This window comes from Saccopteryx leptura, chromosome 1 (assembly GCF_036850995.1).
Source record: "Saccopteryx leptura isolate mSacLep1 chromosome 1, mSacLep1_pri_phased_curated, whole genome shotgun sequence".
Taxonomy (NCBI): domain Eukaryota; kingdom Metazoa; phylum Chordata; class Mammalia; order Chiroptera; family Emballonuridae; genus Saccopteryx; species Saccopteryx leptura.
In genome coordinates this window covers 245,400,157-245,426,119 of record NC_089503.1, presented here as the reverse complement: position 1 = coordinate 245,426,119, position 25,963 = coordinate 245,400,157, and the positions used below count along the sequence as shown (strand labels likewise).

Sequence of the window (25,963 nt, the reverse complement as noted above, 5' to 3'; positions counted from 1 at the left end):
GCCTGACCAGGCGGTGGCGCAGTGGATAGAGCATCAGACTGGCATGCGGAGGACCCAGGTTCGAAACCCTGAGGTCGCTAGCTTGAGCACGGGCTCATCTGGTTTGAGCAAAAAGCTCACCAGCTTGAACCCAAGGTCCCTGGCTTGAGGGGACCTTGTGGGGTGCATGGAGGAATCTGTCTGTCTGCCTCCCCGCTTCTCACTTCAGAAAAATTTAAAAAACCCTAAAAAAATAAATAAGGGGGGATGGTGACACTGGCACCTGGAGGAATCTACACATCTCTGCTCAAATGTTGGCTGGCCCATCTTGGGATAGTTGGCCTTTGGGAATCGCTTCCTGTATGTGTAAGGAAGCAATTGATGCCTGACCTGCAATGGTGTAGTGGATAACGTATCGACCTGAAATGTGAGGTCTGTGGTTCAAAACCCTGGGCTTGCTCGGTCAAGGCACACGCAATAAGCAACTACTATGAGTTGATACTTCCTGTTCCTCCCCCCTCAATTTCTCTCTCTCTCTGTCCTCTAAACTCATAAAAAAAAATTTTCTTTTTAAAAAGGGGGGGCTGGCCTGACCAGGCAGTGGCGCAGTGGATAGAGCATCGAACTGGGATGAGGAGGACCCAGGTTCGAGACCCCGAGGTCTCCAGCTTGAGCGTGGGCTCATCTGGTTTGAACAAAGCTCACCAGCTTGGACCCAAGGTTGCTGGCTCGAGCAAGGGGTTACTCGGTCTGCTGAAGGCCCCTGGTCAAGGCACATATGAGAAAGCAATCAGTGAACAACTATTAAGGTGTCACAATGAAAAACTGATGATTGATGCTTCTCATCTCTCTCCGTTCCTGTCTGTCTGCCCCTATCTATTCCTCTCTCTATCAGTTTCTCTGTAAAAAATAAATAAATAAATAAATAAAAATAAAAAATAAAAAGGGAGGGGGCTGGTTGGTGACAACAGAATACTTGGCCCAACACTCTGACCAGCTCCCTTGGCCACACAGAGCTGACATCATTATAATTTGCATTCCTGCTGTAGGTCCACACTCTGGAGTGTGTCCACCAAATCTGGCCCACTGTCTGTCTTTCATAGCTGCTTGCTAAAGAAAGAGCTTTATGTTTTTTGTTTTTTACTTTTTGTTGTTATTGAGGTTTTTTTGTATTTTTCTGAAGTGAGAAGCAGGGAGGCAGAGACAGACTCTTGCATGCGCCTGACCGGATCCACCCGGAAACCCCACTAGGGGGTTATACTCTGCCCATCTGGGGCATTGCTTCATCGCAACTGGAGCCATTTTAGTGCTCGAGGCGGAGGCCATGGAGCCATCCTCAGCGCCCGGGCCAACTTGGATCCAATGGAGCCTTGGCTGCAGGAGAAGAGACAGAGAGGAAGAGGGGGAAGGGTGGAGAAGCAGATGGGTGCTTCTCCTGTGTACCCTGGCCGGGATTTGAACCTGGGACTTCCACACTCTGGGCCGGAGCTCTACCACTGAGCCAACTGACCAGGGCCCTATATTTCTAAATAGTTGGAAAATATCAAAAAGACTTTCGTGCCTGACCGGTGGTGGCGCAGTGGATAAAGCATCGACCTGGAAATGCTGAGGTTGACGGTTTGAAACCCTGGGCTTGCCTTGTCAAGGCACATATGGGAATTGATGCTTCCAGCTCCTCCCTCCCTTCCCTCTCTCTGTCTCTTTCCTCTCTCTCCTCTCTAAAATGAATAAATAAAATAAAAATTAAAAAAAACAAAAAAAACAAAAAAAAAAACCAAAAAACTCCATAACTTTAAAAAAAAAAAAAAAAAAAAGACTTTCGTGACCAGTGAAAAATATATGGGACTCATGTTTCAGTGTCCACCAATAGTTTTGGCCATAGTCACCCCGTTTGCTCACATTTGTTTTTTCAAAAGCAGCAGAGTTGACTAGTTGTGGCAGAGGTTGTGTGGCCTGAAAAGTCCCATTCACCATGTGACCTTTATAGCAGGACTGTGGCCCACACTATAGGCAATTCCCTTTCAGACTTCTTAGGATAACCATGAATAAGCTAACACTATCCAAGACATGGGGAATAGTATAAGTTACCTCTAAGCTTCCTTCAACTCTGAAATACCATTAATCAGGATACCACCCCCACATAACAATTAGTGGCGCTGCAGCACAAGCCCTGCTTAGGCACCAGCCAGCACAGTGTGGATTTGCCTGATACTTTCAAGCAGGTGTCTATGCAGGACAGCTTGACCCGCCCAGCCCTGCCACACGCCCCATGGTGTGCCAGGATTCACCAGCTCACTGTACCTCAGAAAAGGCAAAGGTCAAGTCCTACATATCAAAAGCTGTGTTTAATTATAAGATTTGAACAGAAGCAAGGCCAAAACTGCAAAGACTGTAGGAACTAACACCGCCTTTGAGTTCTGACATTTGTCCCGTTTTCCAAAACAAAAAAAAAGATTGCCATCTTTGACACCGATGTACAAAATAGCTTAGATTAAGGCGCAGGCCAAGGGGCAGACAGGGTCCATGTGGGTCCTTTGCCCAGGCTGCCTTGTGGCTATATCCAGGTCCTGGCCCCAAAGTCCAAGAGGTCCCATGGGGCCACAGGTCCAGCTGCTCTCCCTCCCTGGGAAACACATGGAACAGGTGGAAGACATCTCTTTTGTGTTTTGTGGAATAAAATTTCTCCCTTGAAAGGTGTGGCTAACAGAGATGGTTTGTGAGTCTGTCTGGCGCTGGTATTTTTGGAGTGGATCGTGGTTTGGCCCCGTGCCCATGGTCTAACAGAGGACTGGGACTGTGGCTGGAGGGTCTGTGCCTTTATATCACGCCAATAGAAACATCTTCTGAACACAAGTCTGGAGGTTGCATGGATCGATGGGGAAGAGCAGGCCGCAGGGCCACAGACAGTCCTGGCAGTCCACAGCCCCAAGGCCCCCGTCATGGCTTCAGAGTGGGAATGACACATGCCACACGATGGTAGTGGGAAAGTGCCGGGGCATGGGGCCGCGGGGCCGCTCTACCACAGCATCTGTTGTGAGATTAAGAGGTAGAAAACAAAATGCCAATTCCAGAATATTCTCCCATGTTCCAGAAGCTCTTCACAGTGTGCTCGCCTTGCTCATGTTACAGCTGGAGGCCAGCAAGTTGTGTGCACTGGGGCGGTGTCAACAACGAGCAGATGCCCAGGATGTGGAAAGGGAAGCCCCCGTCCCTCTGTTGAGAGGCAGTGGAGCTGACGCGAAGGGCAACGCCGACTATTGAGGGCCCTGGGGTGCTGGACTGTGTGGACCCCACAGGCTTGGCCACCCTGCCTGGCGCCCATCCTGCTTCCAGGAAGGGCAGTCCAAGAGAGGCAACACTATCAGAATTTCAGAAAGTCATGGCTGTTTATTAAGACATGGAGGGGTTGGATGGAGGACAGGCTCCAGACAGCTCCAAGGTTGACAGAGGAACCAGGATCAGAGATCAGCCCAAGAGCCCGTCCATTTACTGCCAACTTTGCTGGCAGCTCTGAGCCTGGCTCCTCCACCAACCCAGAGGCAGGTCCAGACCCCACATCAGATGGGCTGAGGACCTGAGTCCACACCTCTGGGCCCAGGCTCTTGGCATCTGGGCCAGCTGGACCGCAGAGGGAAAGCCACAGCCTTTGGGGACAGACCATCCCCTCCTGCCCAGAACAGGGCATCTTCAGGGAAACCTGAAGAAAGCAGCAGCGTGGTGTAAGCACCAAACATGGAAGATCTGCAGTCATCAGTAGGTGCAGATGATGGTTCCTGCCCTTTCTAAGTTTCCACCAGGAGACTCCAACTAGAAAGACTATGGGGCTGGGCTCGCGGGACAGGGACCTTGATGGTCCATGGGGCGTGCGGCAGCTACGTGAGCTGGGAGCAGGGCCAGGGTCCAAGTGCAGCTGGGCTCGAGGAGGCAGAGGAGACATGAGCATCGGCCAGACCAGAGCACCAAGTTGGGGGGCTGGCAGGTCTTTAAGGAATGGCAAGGGGCTGAGGCTGCACTGTACTCCTAGGCTGAAGTGCCTGGCATGTCCACGGGCTCGGGGATATGGCTGGCAGGACTCGTGGGTTCCTGGGTGGCTATGCCAGCCACATCCTCAGGATGAGCCAGTTCTGGAGGCTGCTCAGTGGGCAGGTTGGACTTGACCTGTGCTTCTCTTGGAGGCTGCTGGGAAAGCACGACCTCGGAGTCTTTCAGAGGCCGTGGGCCCTCGGCTGTGCCTGGTGCCCACGGAGGCTGAGGTAGTTCTTTCTGTAAGAGGAGAGGCTGGTGGTAAGGTGCGGACAAGGCCAACAGGGCTTCAAGGTTGGGGAGGCAAAGGAGTTACTGTTCCCAGAGGGTTAGGCTCTAGGCCCAGAATAAGCTGGTCCAGTCCCACTGGCCAGCACGCAGGGCACCTGAAGAGAAATCTGATTCTGGGATCATTGTCTTGTTCCGCACCCCACCCCCCTGAACCTTCTAGAATCAGCCCCCTAGCTTTGTGGCAAAGACAACAGTTGACCCAGGAGGCCTTCCCCGAGGGCCTGGCTCCAAGTCAGGTTAATTAATCAGACCTGGAGCCCTGCTCCTTGCTGGTATTTCTATGCCAGGACAGACCAAAGTGTTTTAACTTCCACAAGAACACAGCAACACCACATTAAATGATATCACTGAGTATGGTGTATGTCTCAGGCAGGGAAGCCCCACTACACCCCTTACTTTGGGCACCGTGCTGAACCAAGGATCTGTAGGCCAGAAAGGGCCAGGCTGGCCCACACTCTCCCTGCTATCATTCATTCATGGCTGGGAGCGAGGTGCCAGGTCCCCTACAAAGCCCAGAGCCTGAGTGGTGACAGCTATTGCCCTGCAGCGGGGCTCTGGTGCCCCCCACCAAGCCTGGCACTGAGTTCTCAATGGTGAAAGCCCGCTAAGCCTGGCACTGAGTTCTTAATGGTGAAAGCAGTCAGAAGCCAGTCAAGTGGGGTGCTACTGTGTGGCAGGACTGGCACCATCAAGTCACACCTGTCATGACAGCCACATGCTGTCCCCTCCACAGGGATGGCTCAGAGCCACCAGAGCAACACAGTCACAACACCCAAATCAAAACCTTCCAGAAATGGGGAGACACCAACTACAGGATGGGGCTGCAGGGTTTAGTTGTAAAACTAGAGGTTTTACTCAACTTTAATTCTAGTTAGGGCTTATGGGTTATTATCTTGCAGACAGTCATAGCAAACTGGTATTCACCGCAAAGCCACTGCCTGTCCAGAACATGCCCAGCTCCCTGCGCCACAGGGCCAGGGCGCCACTGGTGATCAGCGTGCAGGGCACCAGGTAGAGGAGGGCTGGCTGGCCACGCTGCATGAGGGCCAGGGCCATGAACGTCACCAGGAGGCCGATGCCATAGGCTGGAAGGACAGAGATTAGCAGTGTGTTACCTGGGCCAGTGGTCCCTGAGCCCAACCCCCTGCCTCTTGAAGGAATGCTGGGAGCACCAACTTCCACAGATGTGACATAGAGGCAAGCCACCAGGAGTTGAGCACTTCCAGAAATGAACAGAACCTTCTGGCATCTTCTAGGACATATGCCCCAAGTGGTCCCAAGGGGACAGTCAAGATGTAAGTCAGGTTTCAATAAGAAGACAGGAGGAAGCAACAGTGCAGCTGAGAGGATGGGGGCACTGGGAAGAGGATAGGATACCGGGGAAAGGACGAGGACACTGGGAAGAGGATAGGATACCGGGGAAAGGACGAGGACACTGGGAAGAGGATAGGATACCAGGGAAAGGACGAGGACACTGGGCAGAGCAGGGGGACAGGAAACCACAGGACTTTCTAATCAGCAGCCAGCAGCTGTGTGAAAGGTATGGAACCACAGAAGTGGCTGGAGAAAGGGCTGTGAATATGCCCAAATATCTTGTTTTTATAAACCTTTAGTTTATAAGGAATTATAATAATGTACATACAGAATTAGGAAATCAAATCTTTGAGAATCTAATTGTGAACCTAGAAAAGAATGTTTTGCTCCTATGAGACACTCAGTGAAGCACTAAGGGTTAAGGGGTGTGACATCTGCAATTTGCTCTCACAACTCAAAATAAAATGTGTATTATTACATGTGTGTGAGTGTGAATATGTAACTACTGATACATAACACACAAATACAAAGAGAGAGAATACAGTGAGGCAATTGTGATAAAACGTCAACCACTGGATATGAGAGCAGGAGTGTGGAGTCTCTTATATTAATCTTATAACGGTAACCCTGCAATTAGTTCAAAGGACCAAGTTATAAGGAAATCAGCCTTTCACTGGAAGCTTCCTCCAGAGCCCATCTTCAGCATCCCCCTGAGCTCTGTCCTGATCCTCACTCCACATTTCCAAGTGATGTGTTCACTTAGGAAATGTGCCTATGTAACAGAGTCGAGTGTGTGTCCTAACAAAGTGACTTCACAAAGACAGACGATGGAAGGACACAGGGGTTTGGCAACTATAGAAGATCTAAAGGGCTCTAGAAGTGGGAACTATGGGAAACTTCTGACACACTGTGGTTTAGACAGGATAGTTTTAAGGGCTGTAACTTGGAGCAAAGGTTCAGATGCAATGTGCCAGAAACCACAGGCACTAGGGTGGACAGGATCTAACTGTAATGACCCAAAAATGCATCCAAAGGCCCAACCTGTGCTTTCCTGGTACTATGGTAACATCTACAGGATCCCCTCCACTCTTGTGAGAGCTGCCAGGCCTGTGCACTCTGCTTCCAACCCACAAGGGGCAAGGGTCAGGAGAGTACCTCCCACCAGCCTGGCTCTCCAGCGGAAGTAGGTGGGTGTGTACAAGAGCAAGCAATGACACACTTCTCTTCCTTGGGAGCTGACAGGGTGGGGACAAACTGGCTGGGAAATTTTTTTAAGTAATCAGGGCTCAGTAGAAAATGAGAAAATGTCACTTTCGTGTCACTGGCTTTGGTAACAAAAGAAACCAACAGAAGACAAGGAAGACAAAAAAGAGAAGAAAGAAAAGACAACTACAACAATGACAGAAGAGTGAACAAAAGGACTGTAAGGTGAACAGAGGCTGCACCCCACCCCTTCCCACCCGGCTCTGTGAGCCACCAGGGAGAATGCACGACACACAGGGCAGCAGCCTGGCCCTTGTTGAACACGGTGCTTACCGATGGTGCAGGCTACGAAGTAGACCCTGGAAGACTGCACCTGGATGTCAAACCTGTGGCAATATGCCACGAGCAGCCCTGGGGGGGGAAGAGAACATGGGCAAGGGACCAAGGCAGAGCCCCAGATGAGGGCCAAGTGACCCTGTGGGAAGAGACCGAGCACTGTGCATGGTCTTGTGTGATAGCTATGACTGCTATTTCACAGACAGCCATACTGCCAGCTCAGGACAGAGGGCCAGATCACACCCCATAGCACACAGGGGCACGGAGGTCCTGCCTGGGTGGACCTTGAGGGGCAGTAGACTGGCAAGGTCACACCCTGACCTTACAGCTGGCCCCAGACAGGCACATCTGTGCAGCCATGACCAACAGGGTAGGGATGCCCCTGGGGCCAAGAGGCACCTCAACCATGCACCAGCCCTGGCTGCCACCCACCTCACCTGCTAGGCCCCATCTCCACCCACTGGCCCCGCAGACCCAACATTATAAGGACACCTAGATACCCTCAGGGCAATGGGGTCACCCATCCACATACCCAGCCCCCATACCTGGGACTAGGATGTCCCCAAAACCCAGAAGGGAGAAGGGCCGGTCACATAGGGCAAGTGGTGAGGTGTTCAGCCTGGGTACCTTCAGGACCATGGGCAGCTGGGGGGAGAGGAGGCAGTGCCTGCAGACCAGCCCAAGCCTACCACCCCCTCCAGCCATTAGGGCCCAAACATACCTTCTCATGTGTGGCCGAGTTTGCAGGCCCGGTCGCCACCTCTACCATGATGCTGTTTCCGCTCTAACACAGGGGGTGCCGCATCAGAGTGGGGGCACAGGGCAGGGGATTCAGGCAGTGTGGGAGGGGCAGGGTGAGGGTCAAGGGCTCCCACCTTGGTCAGGAAAGGCGTGATGAACACGAAGAAGACATCATAGATGAACAGCACCATCAGCAGCAGCGTGCAGGCCTGGAGAGAGGCATCCTGAGGGGCTAGCCCAGGACACCCAGATCCCCTGGCACAGACCCATCCATACAGACGTCCCCCACCCTCAGTTCCCCTCACAAAGCTCAGACTGTTCCCACTGGGACAAAGCCTTTCTGAGAAAGTAAAAACTGCCCTAATCCTTGGGCAACAGGAGACAAGAGAGTGTGTTCCAGAGTGATGTCTGTTGGAGGCTTGGAGGCAGAGCACAAATCACACTAAGTTTCCCAGTAATGTGAAAGGTGGCAGAGGTAAAACAGTTGGGAGAGAGACATTCAGTGATGGGTTGGCTATGGGTCTGGGAAGGTGACGATCCTCTTGGCGTTCCCCATGTATTTCTAAGTTACTTCCATTGTGTCTTGTGGACAATAACCTTAGGCCCCAGGCTCAGAGGGGAAGGCCAGAGCAAAGCTGAGTGGCAGGCAGGCAGGCCTGGCCGCTCAAGTAATGGGGCTAACACAGAGAAGGCCCTCAGGACTCAGGCACCCCCTGCCTATACCCCCAGGGCCCTCACCTTGAAAGTTGGGAGGCGGATAGTTTTCAGCATGTAGAGACAGAAGGCGATGCCCAGTGTGTCCTGAAGGATCCAGGCCCACCTGGAGGACAGAGCAGCACCACCTACTGGAACAGACTCCACCAAGAGCTAGCACCCACCAGGTCCCTCCCTACTCAGCTTCTTCACCCACACCAAGCAGTTTGAAACATCCCACACCTGGCCTGACCCTGCCATGTTTCAAAGACTGAGGCACTGTTAGAGGCAGTGATAACCCTACACCCTGATGCCAAGAGGACAGATACATGTTAGGACCTTTGTCCCTCTACAGTGGCTTTCACACCCTGATTATAGGATGGGGTGTGGGAGACTGCAAGCTGACAGGGTCCTTGCAGTTTAGAATTTTGGGGGACAGGTGTGGGGGACTGGCAGTAAGCTGACAGGGTCCTTGCTGCCCATCTCCCCACCTCACTTAAGTTGCTAAAGGCTAAGCTCTTCCCGATAACCTCTGATTGTCTGATTAAATTGCTAGAGGCAATTTACATGCCCCCTCTCTCACCCTTTGCTCAACTGTTGATTTGTTATGCATGGTGGGGGATTCCTGTTTATGCCTCAGATACGTGACTTTGTAATGGAGACTTCCTTATTTGCATACAGCTCTGCACTATGTAATAAAGCAGACCAGGGGCTTTGCTCTGCTCTGGCTTGCCATCAGCTTGCAGAGGACTCCTAATCCCATACTTCTTTTCTCTGAGTTCATTTCTTCATTCCGCACCGTTCTCACTCAGGACCTGGATAATTACTAGCAGCACTGGTCCATGGCAGGTGGCACCCAAACATGGGGTACGAGAAAACTAAACTAAAGGCAGGTGATGGAACTCCCCAAGTGTGCACAGCGAGTAGAAAAAGTTTTGAGGGAGAGTCTAGTAGGGAGTAATAAATTATGGGACAGTTAGGGTCAAAAGTAAGGGACCTTTTTGTACAAATACTTATGCAGCTAGAAAGGTTTTTGTGATAAGTTCAAGATGTGTGCCCTGATTCCCAGAGGAGGGAACAGTTAGTTCTGCTACATGGGAGCTAGTAGGTCAAGTTCTAAAAAGGCGGTGGTGTGAGGCAACTATGGCAGAGGAAATTAAAGTGGCGGTCTCTCCGGCAGTTGGTGCCGTGATCTGTGGCTGGGGGGCTGGGGAACGTGGGGCAATGTGGCTGCTCCCGGTTCTCTCCGGTTGCTTGGTCTGCCATTCAGCTAAAATTGATATAAAAGAGAAATCTCAGCATAGTCCACTTGAACTGCCAGTTTCAGCAACTATGGAATTTGAGAATGGTTAGGAGACTTAGGTATTAAAGTTACAGCTTTTCCTGTTATTGTCTGATTTTCTTTAATGTTTCAGCTACAATCCTCTGAACTATCATTTTGTTTCTCACCTATTCTTTGCCTGGAAATTAGGCAGGGGACCCCTGGTGGATGTAACTAAAAAACCTCCATCCTCCAGTGCCCCTGTCAGAAAATGCCCTGACTTGAGATTGGATAGCTATTTTCTGGTCTGGTTGCTCACTGAAATCCCAGGTTTCTCTCTGGTTTGTCTGATTCTATCTAGTTTTTGTCTGATGTTGTCCAAAATGTGTCTACTTTTAAGGCCTGAATTAAGTTCTTGCATGTAAAATTGGAAATGCCAGCTCTAATATTAAACAAAAAAATAAAAGTTTTATCCCTACATTTTGGCTTTAAAATCGGAACATGTAAGGAGCGCTCATTTAAATTTAAATAGAATAGAATTTGGATCCTAAAGACTTGCCAATTTAGTTTGTGTTTGGTGAAGCGTGCCGTTTTTTGGGGGGTGGGGGTTGTTTTTGGAGTTGGGAGCCAAATAGCAACTCCAGTATTAGGATTAATCAAATGTGTCATACCTGTGTCTCTGTACTGTAAATTGTCTCATGTCTAAAACCAGGGGTCCCCAAACTACGGCCCGCGGGCCACATGCGGCCCCCTGAGGCCATTTATCCGGCCCTCGCAGCACTTCCAGAAGGGGCACCTCTTTCATTGGTGGTCAGTGAGAGGAGCATAGTTCCCATTGAAATACTGGTCAGTTTGTTAATTTAAATTGACTTGTTCTTTATTTTAAATATTGTATTTGTTCCCGTTTTGTTTTTTACTTTAAAATAAGATATGTGCAGTGTGCATAGGGATTTGTTCATAGTTTTTTTTTTATAGTCCGGCCCTCCAACGGTCTGAGGGACAGTGATCTGGCCCCCTGTGTAAAAAGTTTGGGGACCCCTGTCTAAAACTATACTCAGGTCTGTGAAACAAAGGAATTAAGCAAAATTAGGCAGGGCCCTGATGAGTCATTTCAGGAATTTGTCTCACCTGGCTGCTTCAGGCAGTTGGAATAGTATAAGAATGCTAATTCTGCTTGTCAGGCCACATCCCTTGCAAAAGCCCCCCACCCCCAAGAGATCAGGGATTTAACTCCTCTAATGTTGCCTATTGGATTAAAAAGATAGGTCAGGAACGCCCTGAAATAGAGCTAACTATACAAGGGCATAAATTCAGAAGACCCTTTGATACAGGAGCTGATGTATGTTATTGCTGAGCAACACTGACTTTCTTTTTGGCCCACTCACGAAGCAGTCACCAAGCTGTGAGGCTTAGGGCAAAGTAAATTTCCCTAACAAAGTTCTAGTTTTTTACAATGGGAAGATAAAGTTCATACTGGACTTTTTCAGCCTTATGTGCTCCCTAGATTGCCTGTTAATCTATGTGATTAAAATGTTTTGAAAGGTATGGAAGTGTTACTTGTCAGTCCTAATAAGTTAGTCAATGACAATGCTCCTGCATATATAGGAAAAGCATTTACTGCATTTTGTTCGACTCCAAAATAACCCTGAGGATAGGTATTCCTTACAATCCTCAGGGCCAAGGCATTGTAGAGCGTGCCCATCAAATGCTTCAAGGTCAATTAGAAAAAATAAAAAAGAGGGAGTCATACCCTGGAACTCCTGCAAATCTTCATGCTCTTTTTACTTTAAAATATTTTGAATGCTGGCCTGACCTGTGGTGGTGCAATGGGTAAAGCGTTTACCTGGAACACTGAGGTCACCGGTTCAAAACCCCAGGCTTGCCTAGTCAAGGCACATATGGGAGTTGATGCTTTCTGTTCCTCCCCCTTTCTCTCTCTCTGTGTCTCCTCTCTCTAAAATGAATAAATAAAATCTAAAAAAAAAACAACCCATTAAAATATTTTGAATGCTGATATACAGGGCCGTTCAGTGGGCGAGACTCTGGAATCCAATAAGAAAGGCCTTCCCTTATGTGTGATGGAAGGACCTGCTCACAAGAATCTGGCAAGGGCCAGACCCTGTTCTTTTGTGGGGTTAAGGATATGTGTGTTTTTCCTAGGTTTGCTAAGGCTCCATAATGGGTTCCTGAAAGTTTGGTAAGACACCATGAGTCAGGACAGACTCACCCCACAAGAGCAATTATGTAAGGCTTATTTTACTCTTAAAATTTTTTTGAACATTTTCTCCTCAAGACTTACAGTCAAGAGGCATTTACATCAGCCAAGCAATGGCTTAAGTCTCTCATGTACCAGGATATATTAACTGGCCCTAAGTGGCAAAATTCAATCAAATTACTAACTTGGGGGCAAGGATATGTTCCAATTTTGTTATCAACAGGTCGTCTTTGAATGCCAGTGAGGAACAAGGAACGTGAAGCCTCATCATGGATTGGCATCAGCCTCTAGAAAGCAACCTGGTTCCAAAGATCCAGAATACTTTAGCTTAAGGCAAGAGCTTAATGCGCTGGAAGCAGTGGTAATGGGACTTGGAAACCAGCTACTGAGAATGAGAATGAGACAACAGTTCCAGTGCCATGCAGACTTTTCCTGAGAGTGACTCCTGCACCTTGAGAGTTCTCAATGCGCCTGACCAGGTGGTGGCGCAGTGGATAGAGCGTCGGACTGGGATGCGGAAGGTCCCAGGTTCGAGACACCGAGGTCGCCAGCTTGAGCGCGGGCTCATCTGGCTTGAGCAATAAAGCTCACCAGCTTGAACCCAAGGTCTCTGGCTCCAGCAAGGGGTTACTCGGTCTGCTGAAGGCCCGCGGTCAAGGCACATATGAGAAAGCAATCAATGAACAACTAAGAAGTCACAACGAGAAACTAATGATTGATGCTTCTCATCTCTCTCTCCGTTCCTGTCTGTCTGTCCCTGTCTATCTCTGCCTATGTAAAAAAAAAAAAAAAAAAAAAAAGAGAGAGTTCTCAATGGGACTGAATGGGGTTGGGTTGCATCTGCAGGGAATGTGGAATGGTGATGGTGTCAACATGGACTTGGTGAACATATTCAGGACATTCAAAAAAGCGAAGACTCCATTATAGATCCTGCTGTATTGGTTAAGAATTTGCTTAGTGATCTAAAAGGCTTTAATATCCCTTTAATGTATAAGACACTCATTTTGTATGTTAGTAGGCTATACTAATTTTGTTCTTTTGTTTTGTTAAGTTCTTTCTTTTTTAAAGTTTTTTAAAATTCATTTTAGAGCATTATACAATACATTTTTAAATAAAATATGTATTTCTGATGGCTTTAGGCGACCCCTGTGTTTTGGTCGTTTGACCCCCACCGGGGTCGTGACCCACAGGTTGAGAACCGCTGTTTTAGAGAGTAAAGAGAAAGAGAAGAAAAAGGGGGGGAGGAGCAGGAAGCATCAACCCCATAAGTGCCTTGATCATGCAAGCTCAGGGTTTGGAACTGGTGACCTCAGCATTCCAGGTCGATACTTTATCCACTGCACCACCACAGGTCAGGCCTGGCTATATTAATTTTGTATTTATTTGGTATTTTTCCAGTCTGTCTCTGAATCAGAATCCGAAAAATCAGATGAGTGTAAATCTCAGCACAGGAATTGAAGTTAAAAAATAAAGTGAGATATGTGGAAGACTGCAACCCGACAGGGTCCTTGCTGCCCATCCCCCCACTTCACTTGCTTAAGTTGCTAAAGGCTAAGCTCTTCCCCACAACCTGATTGTTTAAGTTGCTAGAGGCAATTTACATGCCCTTCCTCTCACCCTTTGTTAGTTCAACCGTTGATTTGAGTTATGAATTGGTGGGGGACTCCTATTTATCCCCTAAGAGGATTCCTATTTAGGCCTCAGATGTGTGACTTTGTATCAGAAACTTCCTTATTTTGCATACAGCTCTGCACTATATAATAAAGCAGACCAGGGGCTTTGCTCTGCTCTGGCTTGCCATCAGCTTGCAGAGGTCTCCTGATCCCATACTTCTTTTCTCTGAGTTCATTTCTTCATTCTGCACTGTTCTCACTCAGCACCTGGACAAATACTAGCTGCGCTGGTCCATGGCAATGAGGTGAGGAGATTGTATGTTGATTGGATTTAAATTTCCTTTCAATAACAATTTTAAAATAATTTAGAAATGTGCCCGGCCAGGCTCCACAAGCTCTCTTGACCCATGAGAAATCAGAACTCAGACTACAAAGAGCAAACCCTCAAGGTCAGTATTTGGAATTTCCCTGGAATAGTCCCATGGGAACGAGAAGCTGAGGCAAGACCCATTTCAAATATCTGCATTAACCCAACACTCTCTGGGTGCCACCCTTCCACAGCCACACTCCCGAGTCTGCATACGCAGTGTGTGCTGTGAAGTCCCCCACTGAGGCTCTAAGAAATAACTAGCTTAGGCCCTGGCCGGTTGGCTCAGTGGTAGAGCGTCAGCCTGGTGTGCGGGAGTCCCGGGTTCGATTCCCGGCCAGGGCACACAGGAGAAGCGCCCATCTGCTTCTCCACCCGTCCCCCTCTCCTTCCTCTCTGTCTCTCTCTTCCCCTCCCGCAGCCAAGGCTCCATTGGAGCAAAGTTGGTCCGGGCGCTGAGGATGGCTCTGTGGCCTCTGCCTCAGGCGCTAGAATGGCTCTGATTGCGGCAGAGCAACGCCCCAGATGGGCAGAGCATCACTCCCTGGTGGGCATGCCAGGTGGATCCCGGTCGGGCGCATGCAGGAGTCTGTCTGACTGCCTCCCCGTTTCCAACTTAAGAAAAATACAAAAAAAAAAAAAAAAAAAAAAAAAAGAAATAACTAGCTTGACAGAGGGGCTGACGGGGACACGGGGCATTCACCCTGCCAAAGCCTTGGGGTGGTGAGGTCCCAACCTCACCAGCCCTGCCTGGGCTCTCCTCTCCTTTTCCTGACTCACCCTGCACCCTTGTCAGGGCTCTGCCTGCCCACCTCCCTCATCAGATGCTTTACCAACACGGGATCAAATGTCTCCAGGTCAGGGTGGGTTGAAGAACAGAGAAAGTTTGAAACAGCGGGTGGATGCCCAGCCACGCACCCGCAGTTGGCTGCATGCGCCCAGAACAGGAACTACAGCCTGTTTAATTTTACACAATAGAGAAGTCTCCTGGCTTAGATTTAACTGTGAGAGTTCATACTCTCTTTGTGTACAAAAGACTCAAAATATTTTCCCATTTTCCTTCTGCCACTTAAATCTGTTATAGCTCCAAACAGAGGTGCCGCCAAGAAGGTTTAACTGCCTTGGTAAAGGCTCATTGAGAGCATCAGATGGTGTCAGTGATAGCTGGAGGGGGGTGGGCGGGAACAGGCCAGCTCTGTCCTCAAAGCCCAGCCTGGGCTCCAGGCCACAGAGTGGGCGCACTGCCTCACAGGGGAGACTGAGGGGACGCAAGTCCTCAGAGAAGCAAGCAGCCTCCTGAACCATCGTGAGGATGCTAGCTGAGCACACCCCTTGGGCACCACCACAGGTGCAGTGGGGACAAGTGGCGCCAGGGCCCCATGGAAGCCGTCCTGGAGAACACAGTTTGGGGCGCCTGGGCCAACAGGGTTTGCAGCATCTCATATCCAGATCCAATCACAGTTCATGTGGCACCCAGACAAACCAAATGAAACTGGATGCAGGTGGCAGGCAGGGCAGCCACGGCTGGGTGGCTGTCAGCTGAGCCCAGTCAGCACCTGGATGCCATGCGGCCACTGCTTCCAGAGGACTGAAAGGAGGGCTTTTAATAACTAAGGAGGCAAATTGGCTCCAGATGCCCCCAAACGGCCTCAGGAAGGTACAGGAAGATTGGAGTCCAGCACTCAGAGCATCTGAGGACAGCCCTCAGGAGGGAGGGGCCAACCACCAGCAGGGCCCGCCTCCCAGGGGGCTGCACTCACTGGTCCTCATTCCGGAAGACTCCCCACACCACGCTGACAGCCACACAAAACAATGCCAGGAACAGCATGCGGACCTGAGGGCACTTGTGGAAGTAGGGCAGGCTGTTCTCGCAGACCCTGGTGACAGGTAGGAGAGGGCAGTCGTCATGGGCAGCATGCCTCTCACCTCCCCCCACCATTAACCTCTGACCCTTACAGCCTTGTTTCCACTCAGCACTCGGAAGGGTCACCTCAACTCATGCTCAAAAGCCCCTCCCCCAAGTCTTGATTCAACAGGCACATTCCCTCCGCCTCTGGCTACCCTCCAGGTTCCAGTTTGTGAGGGGCCAATCACACCACTCTGCCCACCTGACCCTGACCCTTCCTCCACTTCACAGATTCTCTATTAAACCCACAATCCCCTTGCCTTTTATTATGTTTCTAGAAGGGAAGTCCCCAAGCACAGCAGAGCTGGGTAGGGGCAGGCACTTAGGGTGAGTAAATCTTCGCCAGTTTCCAAGACAGCCTGCCCACAAGAGCCCTCAGGAGCTGAGCCCATAGCTCTCAGCACTGTGTCTCCAAGACTGATCTGTGCCCTCTCACCCTTGTATGGCAAGGTCTTGTCCTCCTAAATCCTTGAGTAGCTGCCCATCTGCCCTCTAAGAACCAGATTGCACCCCTGAAAGCAGGGAACCTCCAGGCCTGAACCACCAGTACAGTACATTCAGTCCCATGGCTCACAGCTGCCTTGCCTGGCACCCCCTGTACACCCACATCACCCCCACTCAGCCCCTGCATCTCCATTGGCCTATGTGCCCTGGACTGGAACCTAGGAAGAGGAAGGCTACCGGAAAAGAGGTGGTGGGAGGACTGAGAAAGCCCATTCACCTCCCCACTCTGTTCTGCTCTCAAGACCCATGAACCCCTGGCAAGCATCAAGTGAGCATATGCCATATGCCTGTCCTGTGTCAGACTGGCGGAGGGTCACCAAAGAGTGAAGGGGTCCTTGACTCATGGAAGCAGAGCTTAGAGCTTCAGAGCCAGGAAACAGGAGAGAATAGTTGAGCCAAGAGGCTGTGGGCAGAACCCCAAGAGCAGAGCTGTCAACAAGAGGCTGAGTGGGACTGGGCAAAGGCTGCCCAAGGGAGCTCACCTGCATTTACCAAATGGCAGCCTCTGGACCAATGGCGACAGGCAGCTGTAGAGGCCCGTGGAGGAGGCCAGGCAGAAAATCCCAATGATCACATAGACTGCAGAGCAGGATGACAATGAGAGAAAGGCTGGGCCACGAGGGTGCCAGCACACCCCCAGGAAGGACCCCATGCACTCTTACACCTGGGCAAGGTGACCTGTACCCAGTAACAGGAGGGAACAGACCCTGCCCGAAGCCCCTCCTTTCACCCTGCCGTCTACTGGACTTCTCCAATGGAGCCGCAGCCAGCGGAGACACACCGAGATGGTCATAGAAGTAGTACAGGAGCACCAGCATGGAGCAGCACATGACCACAAAGACGCAGGTCATGACAGGTGTCACATCCACCGCCTCATCCTCCTGCTTCTCAGGTCCATCATCCCGTTTGTGCTTCATGTACCTTCTTGAGAAGCAAAGATGGATCATGGGACATCTGGCTGGCCAACACAGTCACCAGGACCAATGGGCCCAGAAATGGGGAAGGACGGACAGAGACAGCATATAGGTCAGCCTGTCCACCCTCTCCAGACCCATTTTGTCTCCTCAGTGCCCCACAGTGGGAGAGCCAGACCTGCCCCTCAGACTGCATATATTTGTCTAGGAACTCGGAGTCCTTGCAGACAGGGTTCCCGCAGGTGGCTCCATGGTCACCTGAGTGACATGCTATGCACAGAAAGCTGTGGGATGCCCTTAAACACTGCTGTGGGCAGTGTACCAGTCCCGAGTATCACAGACACCATATCCCGAGTGTAGCCCGGCCTGGGAGGGCCTGGGCAGGCGTGGGCTCAGATCCCATTGCCAGAGCAGAGTCTCGGATAGCAGGACCCAGAGGGCCTCTGGCTGGATCTCCTGGATATACAGTCACAGCAACTGTATTCCAAAAGGTTATTTGGGAGTGTGGACACCCCTTTTCTGAGCAGTCCTATTAGTTTCACTTCACAGCATAAGTCAGACATTGGTTACACACATGCACACATGTACACATGTACACACAACACACACAGACACACAGGGCACTCACTTCTTCACGTCCCGGCTCCCAGCCCAGTAGCCCCCAAGGGCGACAGTGCCAACAGCCATGACGAAGATGATGACCATATTGTAGTCCAGCATAGGTTCATGGGGGGCGTACAATGCTGCCCTTACTGCTCGGCCAAAACTCTGCCTCAGAGAACAAATCAGAGTTCAGGACCAGGCTGCCACCATCCCTATACCCCTTGTCCCATGCCTTCACCTGCCACTCCTGAGCCCAAAGCAATCAGCTCTGATGGAACAGCTGCACATGAGGGCAGGCAAGCAGCCCTGCATGTGAGAACACAGATCACAAGCCCAGACGTGCACTTATATGCATGAGGATGCACATCGCCTGGGGGACAACCGGGTGGCCCACCAGGGCCCCAAGGGAGAGGTGTGAGGCCTGCGTTAAGATTTTCTGTGAAATTCTGGAAGTTTCCACAAAGACTGGAGATTTCCGTATATGACTCGCCTGCTCTGGATCCAGTCCCCCAAATTAAAGATGAACATGGGCCTTGGGTCAGACAGGTTTAGGCCAAATGTGTGCAAGCAACAGGGAGAGAGCAATACTCAGTCTCCATGTATGGGCAGCAGGCCCACCAGGCCTGGAGCCTGAGTTCCTCTAACTGCTGGGTTATTTTAATAGGACCATGGTCTGTCCTTGGCTTTAGGTAGCACTGCTGGCCCACCCTCACAACATGGCTGACTCACAGTGGGCAAGACCCACCTGAGATAGGGAATCCTTGCCACAGGCCCCACCTACCACCTACTCAGATCCTGGGCCAGTAGACACTTCAGAGGGAGTGAACCCCTACCTTGAAAATGTCCAGCATGTCTTTGTGGCTGAGCAGGGCCACAGGAATGCCAATCTCCTCATACTGCGTCTTGTTGCCTCCTGGGGGGACCTGGGAGCCCAGAGGAGGCAGATATGTGGCTGACCAAGGCCCACCCAGGATGGGCTAGACAGCCAACCCATCCTGATGGCATTAACCCACAGAGCCAGCCATCTCTGAGGAAGGGGAAGATGCCCTTCTGTGTGCCAGGTTCTCAGGCAGTGCAGGAGGGGAGCATACCGGGCAGGCTCAGCACCACTGCTAGGAGAGGAAAAGCTAGCTAGCCCTTTACTCAAACCTTGAAGTCAGGTCAATTAGGAGCCAACCTGCTTGCAGGAGTCCTGGAGGAGAGGCCGACATGTGGGCCCATGCCACCTGCTCCTCAGAAGGCAACTTAGAGCTCTGCCTTGAGGCCTTGTATCTCCTGGTCCCCAGGACTACTCTGGGACAGATTCCCTCCCAGATGAGGGTCCAAAGGTCCAACACCAGACCCAGTCAGCAAACCAAACTCATCCCTGGCTCTGGCCACCTGGACCCCAGCCAGCACCCAAGCCCACTTCAGTTGGGGCCCAGGGGCTCCACCCCACCTCCCTCCTCTATCCCTCATCCTGGGTAGGTCTTGCTGCCCAGGAAGGCTCCCAGGCTGCTGTACCAGGGTCTCTTTGCTGACGATAAGCAGCCCATGTGCCCCGCTGCCTTGGGCCAGCCTCACTTTGTCGTAGAAGGTGCAGTTCCCCCGAGTCACCAGTGGAATCTGATTACTGAAGCCTTTGGCAGGAAGGTCAGACGAAGAGCAGAGCGTAGAGGTTGTCCAATCCCGCAGCTGCAGGAGAGACTAAGGGAAGGCAAAACTCGTAGCTGTTCTAGAAAAGTCAGGGCAGGACCAAGTCCTTACAGGAACCCAGGCTTCAGAGACACCTGCACAGTCACAATGAACCTTCAGTATCTAGATCACCACACTGAGCGTTGTCCCGATGCCCCCTCCCCTCAGGTTCCACTGGATCTCAGCTCCGTGCACCAAGGATGAGAAGTGGAGGACGGGTGGAGCCTGCAGGCGTGCACGCACACATACACCAAGTGCAAGGCAGACAGGAAGAACAGAGGGTATGAGCTCAGAGAAAACCCCATAGAAAGACTCCCTGCATTTCCAGATCCACCTCCAGCATCGATTACAGATGGAATACAAGGGGCAGGAGCATCAGCCTCTGTAGTAAGAACCTACCCCTCAAGAGCAAGCTTCAGGACCTCTGAGTGGAGGAGCAAAGCCCAGGGAGTGGGCGGTCTCCTACAAGGCAGAGGAGGGCCCTTGCCCTAACACACACCCACCTTCTGCTGTCACTCCTTTCAGGATACCTCTGCTAGCCAGCCCCCATCCAGCATGTGGAAGCCTAGCTGATGTCTCCACCTGGGGTCATCCTAGATAGCACTCTGGGCATCTTTCATTCATGACCAAAGAAACTGAGGCTCAGAGAGGTTGTGGGACCTCTCCAGTGTGACCAAATCCCACCCCATGATTTCCCAGCTGAGGTCCTTCCTCTGTCCTCCGACTGGCTCTCTGCAGATGAGTCTTCTCAAGGGCCCCTCTGGACACTGAGAAGACGGATGGAGGAATGGCAGCAAGACACACAAGACCCCAAGCTAGAAGGGGTGCTCAGAGCCACCCAGTTGGAAGGGCCACCAGCCCTATACTCACCGCCTTGCTGAGGTCGTGTGGCAGGTGGGCCCACTGCGGGTTGTAGAGGATGCAGTAGTCCTTGCCTTTGCGGCCCCCCATCTCGGAGACCACATGTACCATGCCATACTCACAGGCCACCTGGAGCAATGGGGCAGGAGTCAGAGAACTCAGGGCGGGAGCTGGGTTATCCAGATGACACGGAGTCCAAGTTAAACAAGGATGCCTGTAAGGGCTGGGCTTGTTTCCTCCCTCAGGACAGACAGGACACAAGTATACGTATCTCATAATGGAGAAAATGACGGAGGGCAGCAAGTACAGGGACCAGTCTCCCCAGGGAGACCTGGGTGTGACCTTGGCCTGGTCAGCACCCAACCATTGACTCCAACACACCACGCCTATGGGTCCTGACCCCTGAGCTAGAAAGTGGCAGCTTCTCCTGACAACAGACACATGATGGGGGCAGTCACCAGCTGGCCCAGTGGGACCCACACCATGTGAATATGGTTTTGCCACGGTTGGAGAGCGGTGGGGGGTTCTGACCTGGTCAAGGGTCCTGACAGAGCACAGGCCCTGACACCAGGCCTGAGGCACAGACTGACTCTCAGACATCCAGACCCTCAGCAAAAGCATAGCCAAGCCACTCAGGGAGCTTCTTACCCTGGCCCTAGTCATTTGGTGATGATGGTAGCATGGAGAAAAGGTCAGGTTGCCCCAACCTTGAAGCCTGAAGGTTGACACCAAGCACTGAGTGCAAGTCCCACTTTCCATAGTCCCCAACTGCCACCGTTCCAGGCAGCCCACCAGCTCTGGCACTCCCGTTTATCACTTAGAGAGGCACTGACTGCCAAAGCAGTGCTTACATGGTGCCGAGCTTCAAAGAAGCTGGGTGTTCAGGGAACTGTTACTAAGCAGTCACAGGAGGAAAGGGCAGGGTGGTGGACTGCGTTAGCACTCCACAAAGGCTGCATCCTGCCACACCTGCCTCTGTTCCCAGAGAACTTCCACACACCTCACAGGTCATCTTGGTCACCTGACCAGGGGCAGAATTAGGAGGCCCCTCTTCCAGGTTCTCTCTACCAGACGGCCCCCACAGGGTGACCCTCATCCTGGCCCCAAGTACCATACCTGTTATATGGCCCCTCCAATGCTCAGAATCTTGGCAACTCCCTACTCTAGACCAGTGGTAGTCAACCTGGTCCCTACCGCCCACTAGTGGGCATTCCAGCTTTCATGGTGGGCAGTAGCGGAGCAACCAAAGTATAAATAAAAAGATAAATTTAACTATATTAAGTTTTTTTATAAAGATTTATTCTGCCAAACTTAGCAAAAATCCGACATAAAGTACTTGGTAAGTATTATCATATGCTTTAACTTGTACCTCTGCTTTATAAATTTTGTAAAGTAAAGTTATTTCCCTACTTTATAAATCACCATTACTATGGAACCAGTGGGCAGTTAGAAAATTTTACTACTAACAGAGATACAAAAGTGGGCGGTAGGTTTAAAAAGCGTGACTACCCCTGCTCTAGACTATGGTGGGGAGCAGTAAAATCCCTCAACCCCTAGGCCTCATCGGCCTACCTTCTGTGTTTATGAATAAAGTTTCAATTGAACATGACTACCCCAGGCCTGTAGCAGGGCCTCCGGTTCTCTTGATTGCCAACTGCAGAGTTGGACAATTGCCTACAGTGCCGAAAATATTCACTATTCTGGGTCTTCTAGAAATTTTGCTGATCCCTGATCCATGGGAGGCAGACAGTTGGTTAAAATTGTCATTTGTATAAAATGGCAATGGATACAATCTGGTTCTTTTTTTTTTTTTTTTTTTTTTTAGTTCAGTGAGAGGAGGGGAGGCTGAGACAGACTCCCGCATGTGGCTGGACCAGGATCCACCCGACAAGCCTACTATCTGACTATCTGGGCGTTACTCCATTGCTCAGCAACCTAGCTCTTCTTAGCGTCTAACCCACAACCTTGACACGCCGGGATGACACTCCAACCAAGCTACCAGGCCAGGCCAAAACTGGTTCTCTTTCAAAAAGTCATTTAAGATCCCATAAGCACATTTCATGAGCTTTGTCCTCCATGACTTGTACAATGAAGCCTGAGCTTGTAGCACACACCAGAGAGATCATGGATTCGCTTTGAATACAGCTCCCTGAGTTAAAGGAACCAGGAGAAGCTCTTTCAAAAGGACCCAGTGCTGCAAGTGCTCACATTCCAACACAGCCCATCCCAATTTGGAGAACCAGAAACAGCCAAGACTACCAAGGACAAAGCACCTTCTGACACATCACATTCACAGAGCAAGCCCAGGAACCTCCAGGGGCACTATGCTTCAGGATTACCATGAAAGCATCCACACCAGGGGCTTTGAAAGAGGCTAATGGGTCCAGGCTGGGAAAATCTTCCTTCTCAGAACGTGTAGTGACTTCTGGGAGAAGGCAGGAAAATAAAGACCAGATGCTTAGAAAGAAATGTTCAGGTGAAGGACAATGTGAGATGGGAGAGGACAGCTAGAGGGAGGATGGGGACAGGTGATGGTGGGAAACTGGCAGAGGAGGGGCAGAGGGCAGAGGGCAGGTGGAGGGGGGACAGGTACAGGAGAGGCAAAGTGGAAAGTGCAGGAGGGACAGGGACAGGGGGAGGAGTGGTAGGAAAGACAGATCATGCAGGGCAAGGTGGCACTAATATTAGTTAAGACCTGATGAGTAACAGCCTGTTTATGATCTTTATATGCTACATACCTTATAGCAACTGGGAGAGATGGGTCTATTAGAGAAGGTCAAAACCCTCACTAGATCACAAAATGGTAGCAAGTGGGTTTAGGGTTATAAGCAAGCACTCCCCCTCCCCACCCAGTGGAGAGTTAGTTTATTGGAGGAACCATACATAACCACAACCACCCAGGGAGAGATACTGTGCCATCTCAGGGAAATATTTCCAACCAGGGTTCTGTCCTGGGAAGAGCAGTCCAACTGTGCTCCTTTCTCCAACACTCTTCTGATTCTTTTTTTTTCTTCTTTCTTACAGGGACAGAGAGAGAGTCAGAGAGAGGGATAGACAGGAACAGACAGGAACGGAGAGAGATGAGAAGCATCAATCATCAGTTTTTCCTTGCGAGACCTTGATTGTTCATTGATTGCTTTCTCTTAAGTGCCTTGATCGCGGGCCTTCAGCAGACTGAGCAACCCCTTGCTCGAGCCAGCGACCTTGGGTCCAAGCTGGTGAGCTTTTGCTCAAACCAGATGAGCCTGTGCTCAAGCTGGCAACCTCGGGGTCTCAAACCTGGGTCCTCTGCATCCCAATCTGATGCTCTATCCACTGCGCCACCGCCTGGTCAGGCGCTCTCCTGATTCTTCATGCTCGGGATAAAGTTCAAAATCCTCAGCCAGCCCAGATAAAGTCCAAAGGCCCCAACACCTGCCTCTAACCTGCCCAGCCTGCCCCCAGGACCCCGGCCCAGGAAAGTCACACGCCCAGCTTAACCTTTACCCTCTGCCTGCAGCCACTCCTATTCTGGCCCTCCAACTAAGAAAGAAATCCCAGCCTGTCTTCAAGTGCATCTGAAGGGGTTCCTTTAAGATAACATCTTTCTCAGGGTGCAACTATCGAACCACTCTACATACCAACCACAGCAGACCCCTCACCGTTCCCAAATAAATCATCAGCTCCCACACCTCTACCTGGCTCATGCTGCTCCCACCACCCTTCCTCTGCCTTCAAGACCTCACAAACACCGCCCAGATGCCAGTTTTTGAAAAGCCTTCCCAGGCAAACCGAGTCACTTCTTCCATGGTGTTCCCATGACCCTTCATTGCCCTCTCATTTTGCCCCTGTTCAAAATGTCTGGGGAGTTCAAACCCTGCCCTCAAATTGCTCATACCTCAAACTGGTGATTTAACAAGATAAGGGGAAGTACAGGAGGCTAGCAAACAGATGGGAGGGGGCATCCCAGAGAGCCTGGGGGAGTGGGGACAGCTGGAAGCGAGGCTGGAGGGATGACCAGGGCAGACCAGGGAAACAGAAAAAAACAAAGAGCAGCAGCCTTGGCAGCTTAGCTGTGAGCGACATCCTGAAATGACAATGTTGCAGGTTCGATTCCTGGTCAGGGCACACACGGGAAGCAACTAAGGAATGCATGACTGTGCGGAACAACAAATTAATGCTTCCTTTCCCCCTCCCTTCTCTGTCTCTCTAAAAGTCAACAAAAATTAAGCCCTGGCCAGATAGCTCCATTGTTTGGAGCATCGTCACAGAGTGCGGAAGTTGCTCAATGTTTTTGTCTCTCTCTCCCTGCCTCTCTCAAAATCCACCCAAAAAACAAAACAAAACAAAACAAAAACAAAGAATGCCTTCAATTAACTAGAGTTGGAAAGGGAGACACACTTCCTGGGCAGCCAGATCACAGAGGCTTCCCAAATGCACAGGGAGGCCACAGGAAATCTTTCATGTGGACAAGAAAAGACCCCACACACTTTGAAAGAAATCACTACTGCTGTGTTGAAAATGGACTAGAAATGTAGGTGACAAAAGTGGCCTTGGGGAGAATGCCAGCCTTCTGAACTGCAGCAGAGTCGTGGTGGTGGGGTGGAGGGTCAGGGTTAATGGCCGGGTTTGTAGGGCTGTTACCTACATCATTCCCTGAACTACTGAACCCAGGAGAGAGGAAGGATTTGGAAATGACACGCCCCTAACAATGCACATCAGCCATTTCGTTGTCGGTACCTCACTAGCACCTGAGACCCTTAACGGTAAGTGAAGTAACACTCTGCGGCTCATCACCCCATGCACCTCCTCAATGAGTCCATGCTGCATTCTCATGCTCCTTTTGCAGCAGAGCAACTGATGCCCAAAGTTACTCCCTTGCCCAAGGTCACAGAGTTAATAGTGAGACGAACTCGAACCCCTGCAAGGCTCCTCGCCACTCCCGGACACTGCGCTGGGCAACTCACCACAACTACGAGGATGGAAGCTAGCATCGCGTGAAAGGGGAAACTGAGGGTCGGAGAGGGGCAGTCACCTGGCCCAGACCACGAAGGTAGACAGGAGGGTCCCCGGAGGCGGTTGGAGACCCCGAAATGGACCAGAGAGAGGGAGAGGGACCTCCAAACTTCAGACCCGCGCAGACCTGACTGACGGTAGTGCACAAGGCTTTCAAGAAGGGGAAGGGAGCCGGGCTGAGGACAGGCCCGCAAGGTCACAGCGGGGCTCCGGGCACGCGAGCCGCCCGCACGGGGGGCGCGGGTCCCCGAAGATGCCCCCAGGCCGGGCCGGGCAGGACCCTGAGAGCGGCCAGGGACCGAGGGGCTGGGTCACCACATCCAGCGGGACCAGCAGAACCGGGGCAGCCCTCACCTGGGCCGCAAGGATAAGGCAGGCCGCCGCGAACCGAGCCAGCACCGCCGCCGCCGCCGCCATGTCGGCGGGTCCCAGCCGCAGGCGTCGCCAGATGTTTCCCGGCAACGCCCCGG

General features: G+C 51.3%; 1 protein-coding gene across 3 annotated transcripts; it reads right to left on the bottom strand.

Annotated features, from left to right (window-relative positions):
* Positions 1 to 3,346: 3,346 nt before the first annotated feature.
* Positions 3,347 to 25,963, bottom strand: SPPL2B (signal peptide peptidase like 2B). 3 transcript variants are annotated; one of them, XM_066343026.1, is made up of 15 exons: positions 25,848 to 25,963; positions 20,508 to 20,627; positions 19,467 to 19,649; positions 18,797 to 18,886; positions 17,989 to 18,128; positions 17,228 to 17,370; positions 16,929 to 17,025; positions 15,797 to 15,913; positions 8,626 to 8,707; positions 8,022 to 8,096; positions 7,868 to 7,930; positions 7,692 to 7,791; positions 7,144 to 7,221; positions 5,218 to 5,378; positions 3,347 to 4,242 (listed from the first exon to the last, which is right to left on the bottom strand). In XM_066343026.1, exons 1-15 carry the CDS (start codon positions 25,908 to 25,910, stop codon positions 4,000 to 4,002), a joined length of 1,755 nt encoding a protein of 584 aa, XP_066199123.1. In that variant the 5' UTR covers positions 25,911 to 25,963; the 3' UTR covers positions 3,347 to 3,999. The 3 variants fall into 3 exon arrangements, with proteins under 3 accessions (XP_066199123.1, XP_066199131.1, XP_066199136.1); XM_066343034.1 differs by having other exon boundaries at positions 17,228 to 17,367; XM_066343039.1 differs by lacking the exon at positions 15,797 to 15,913.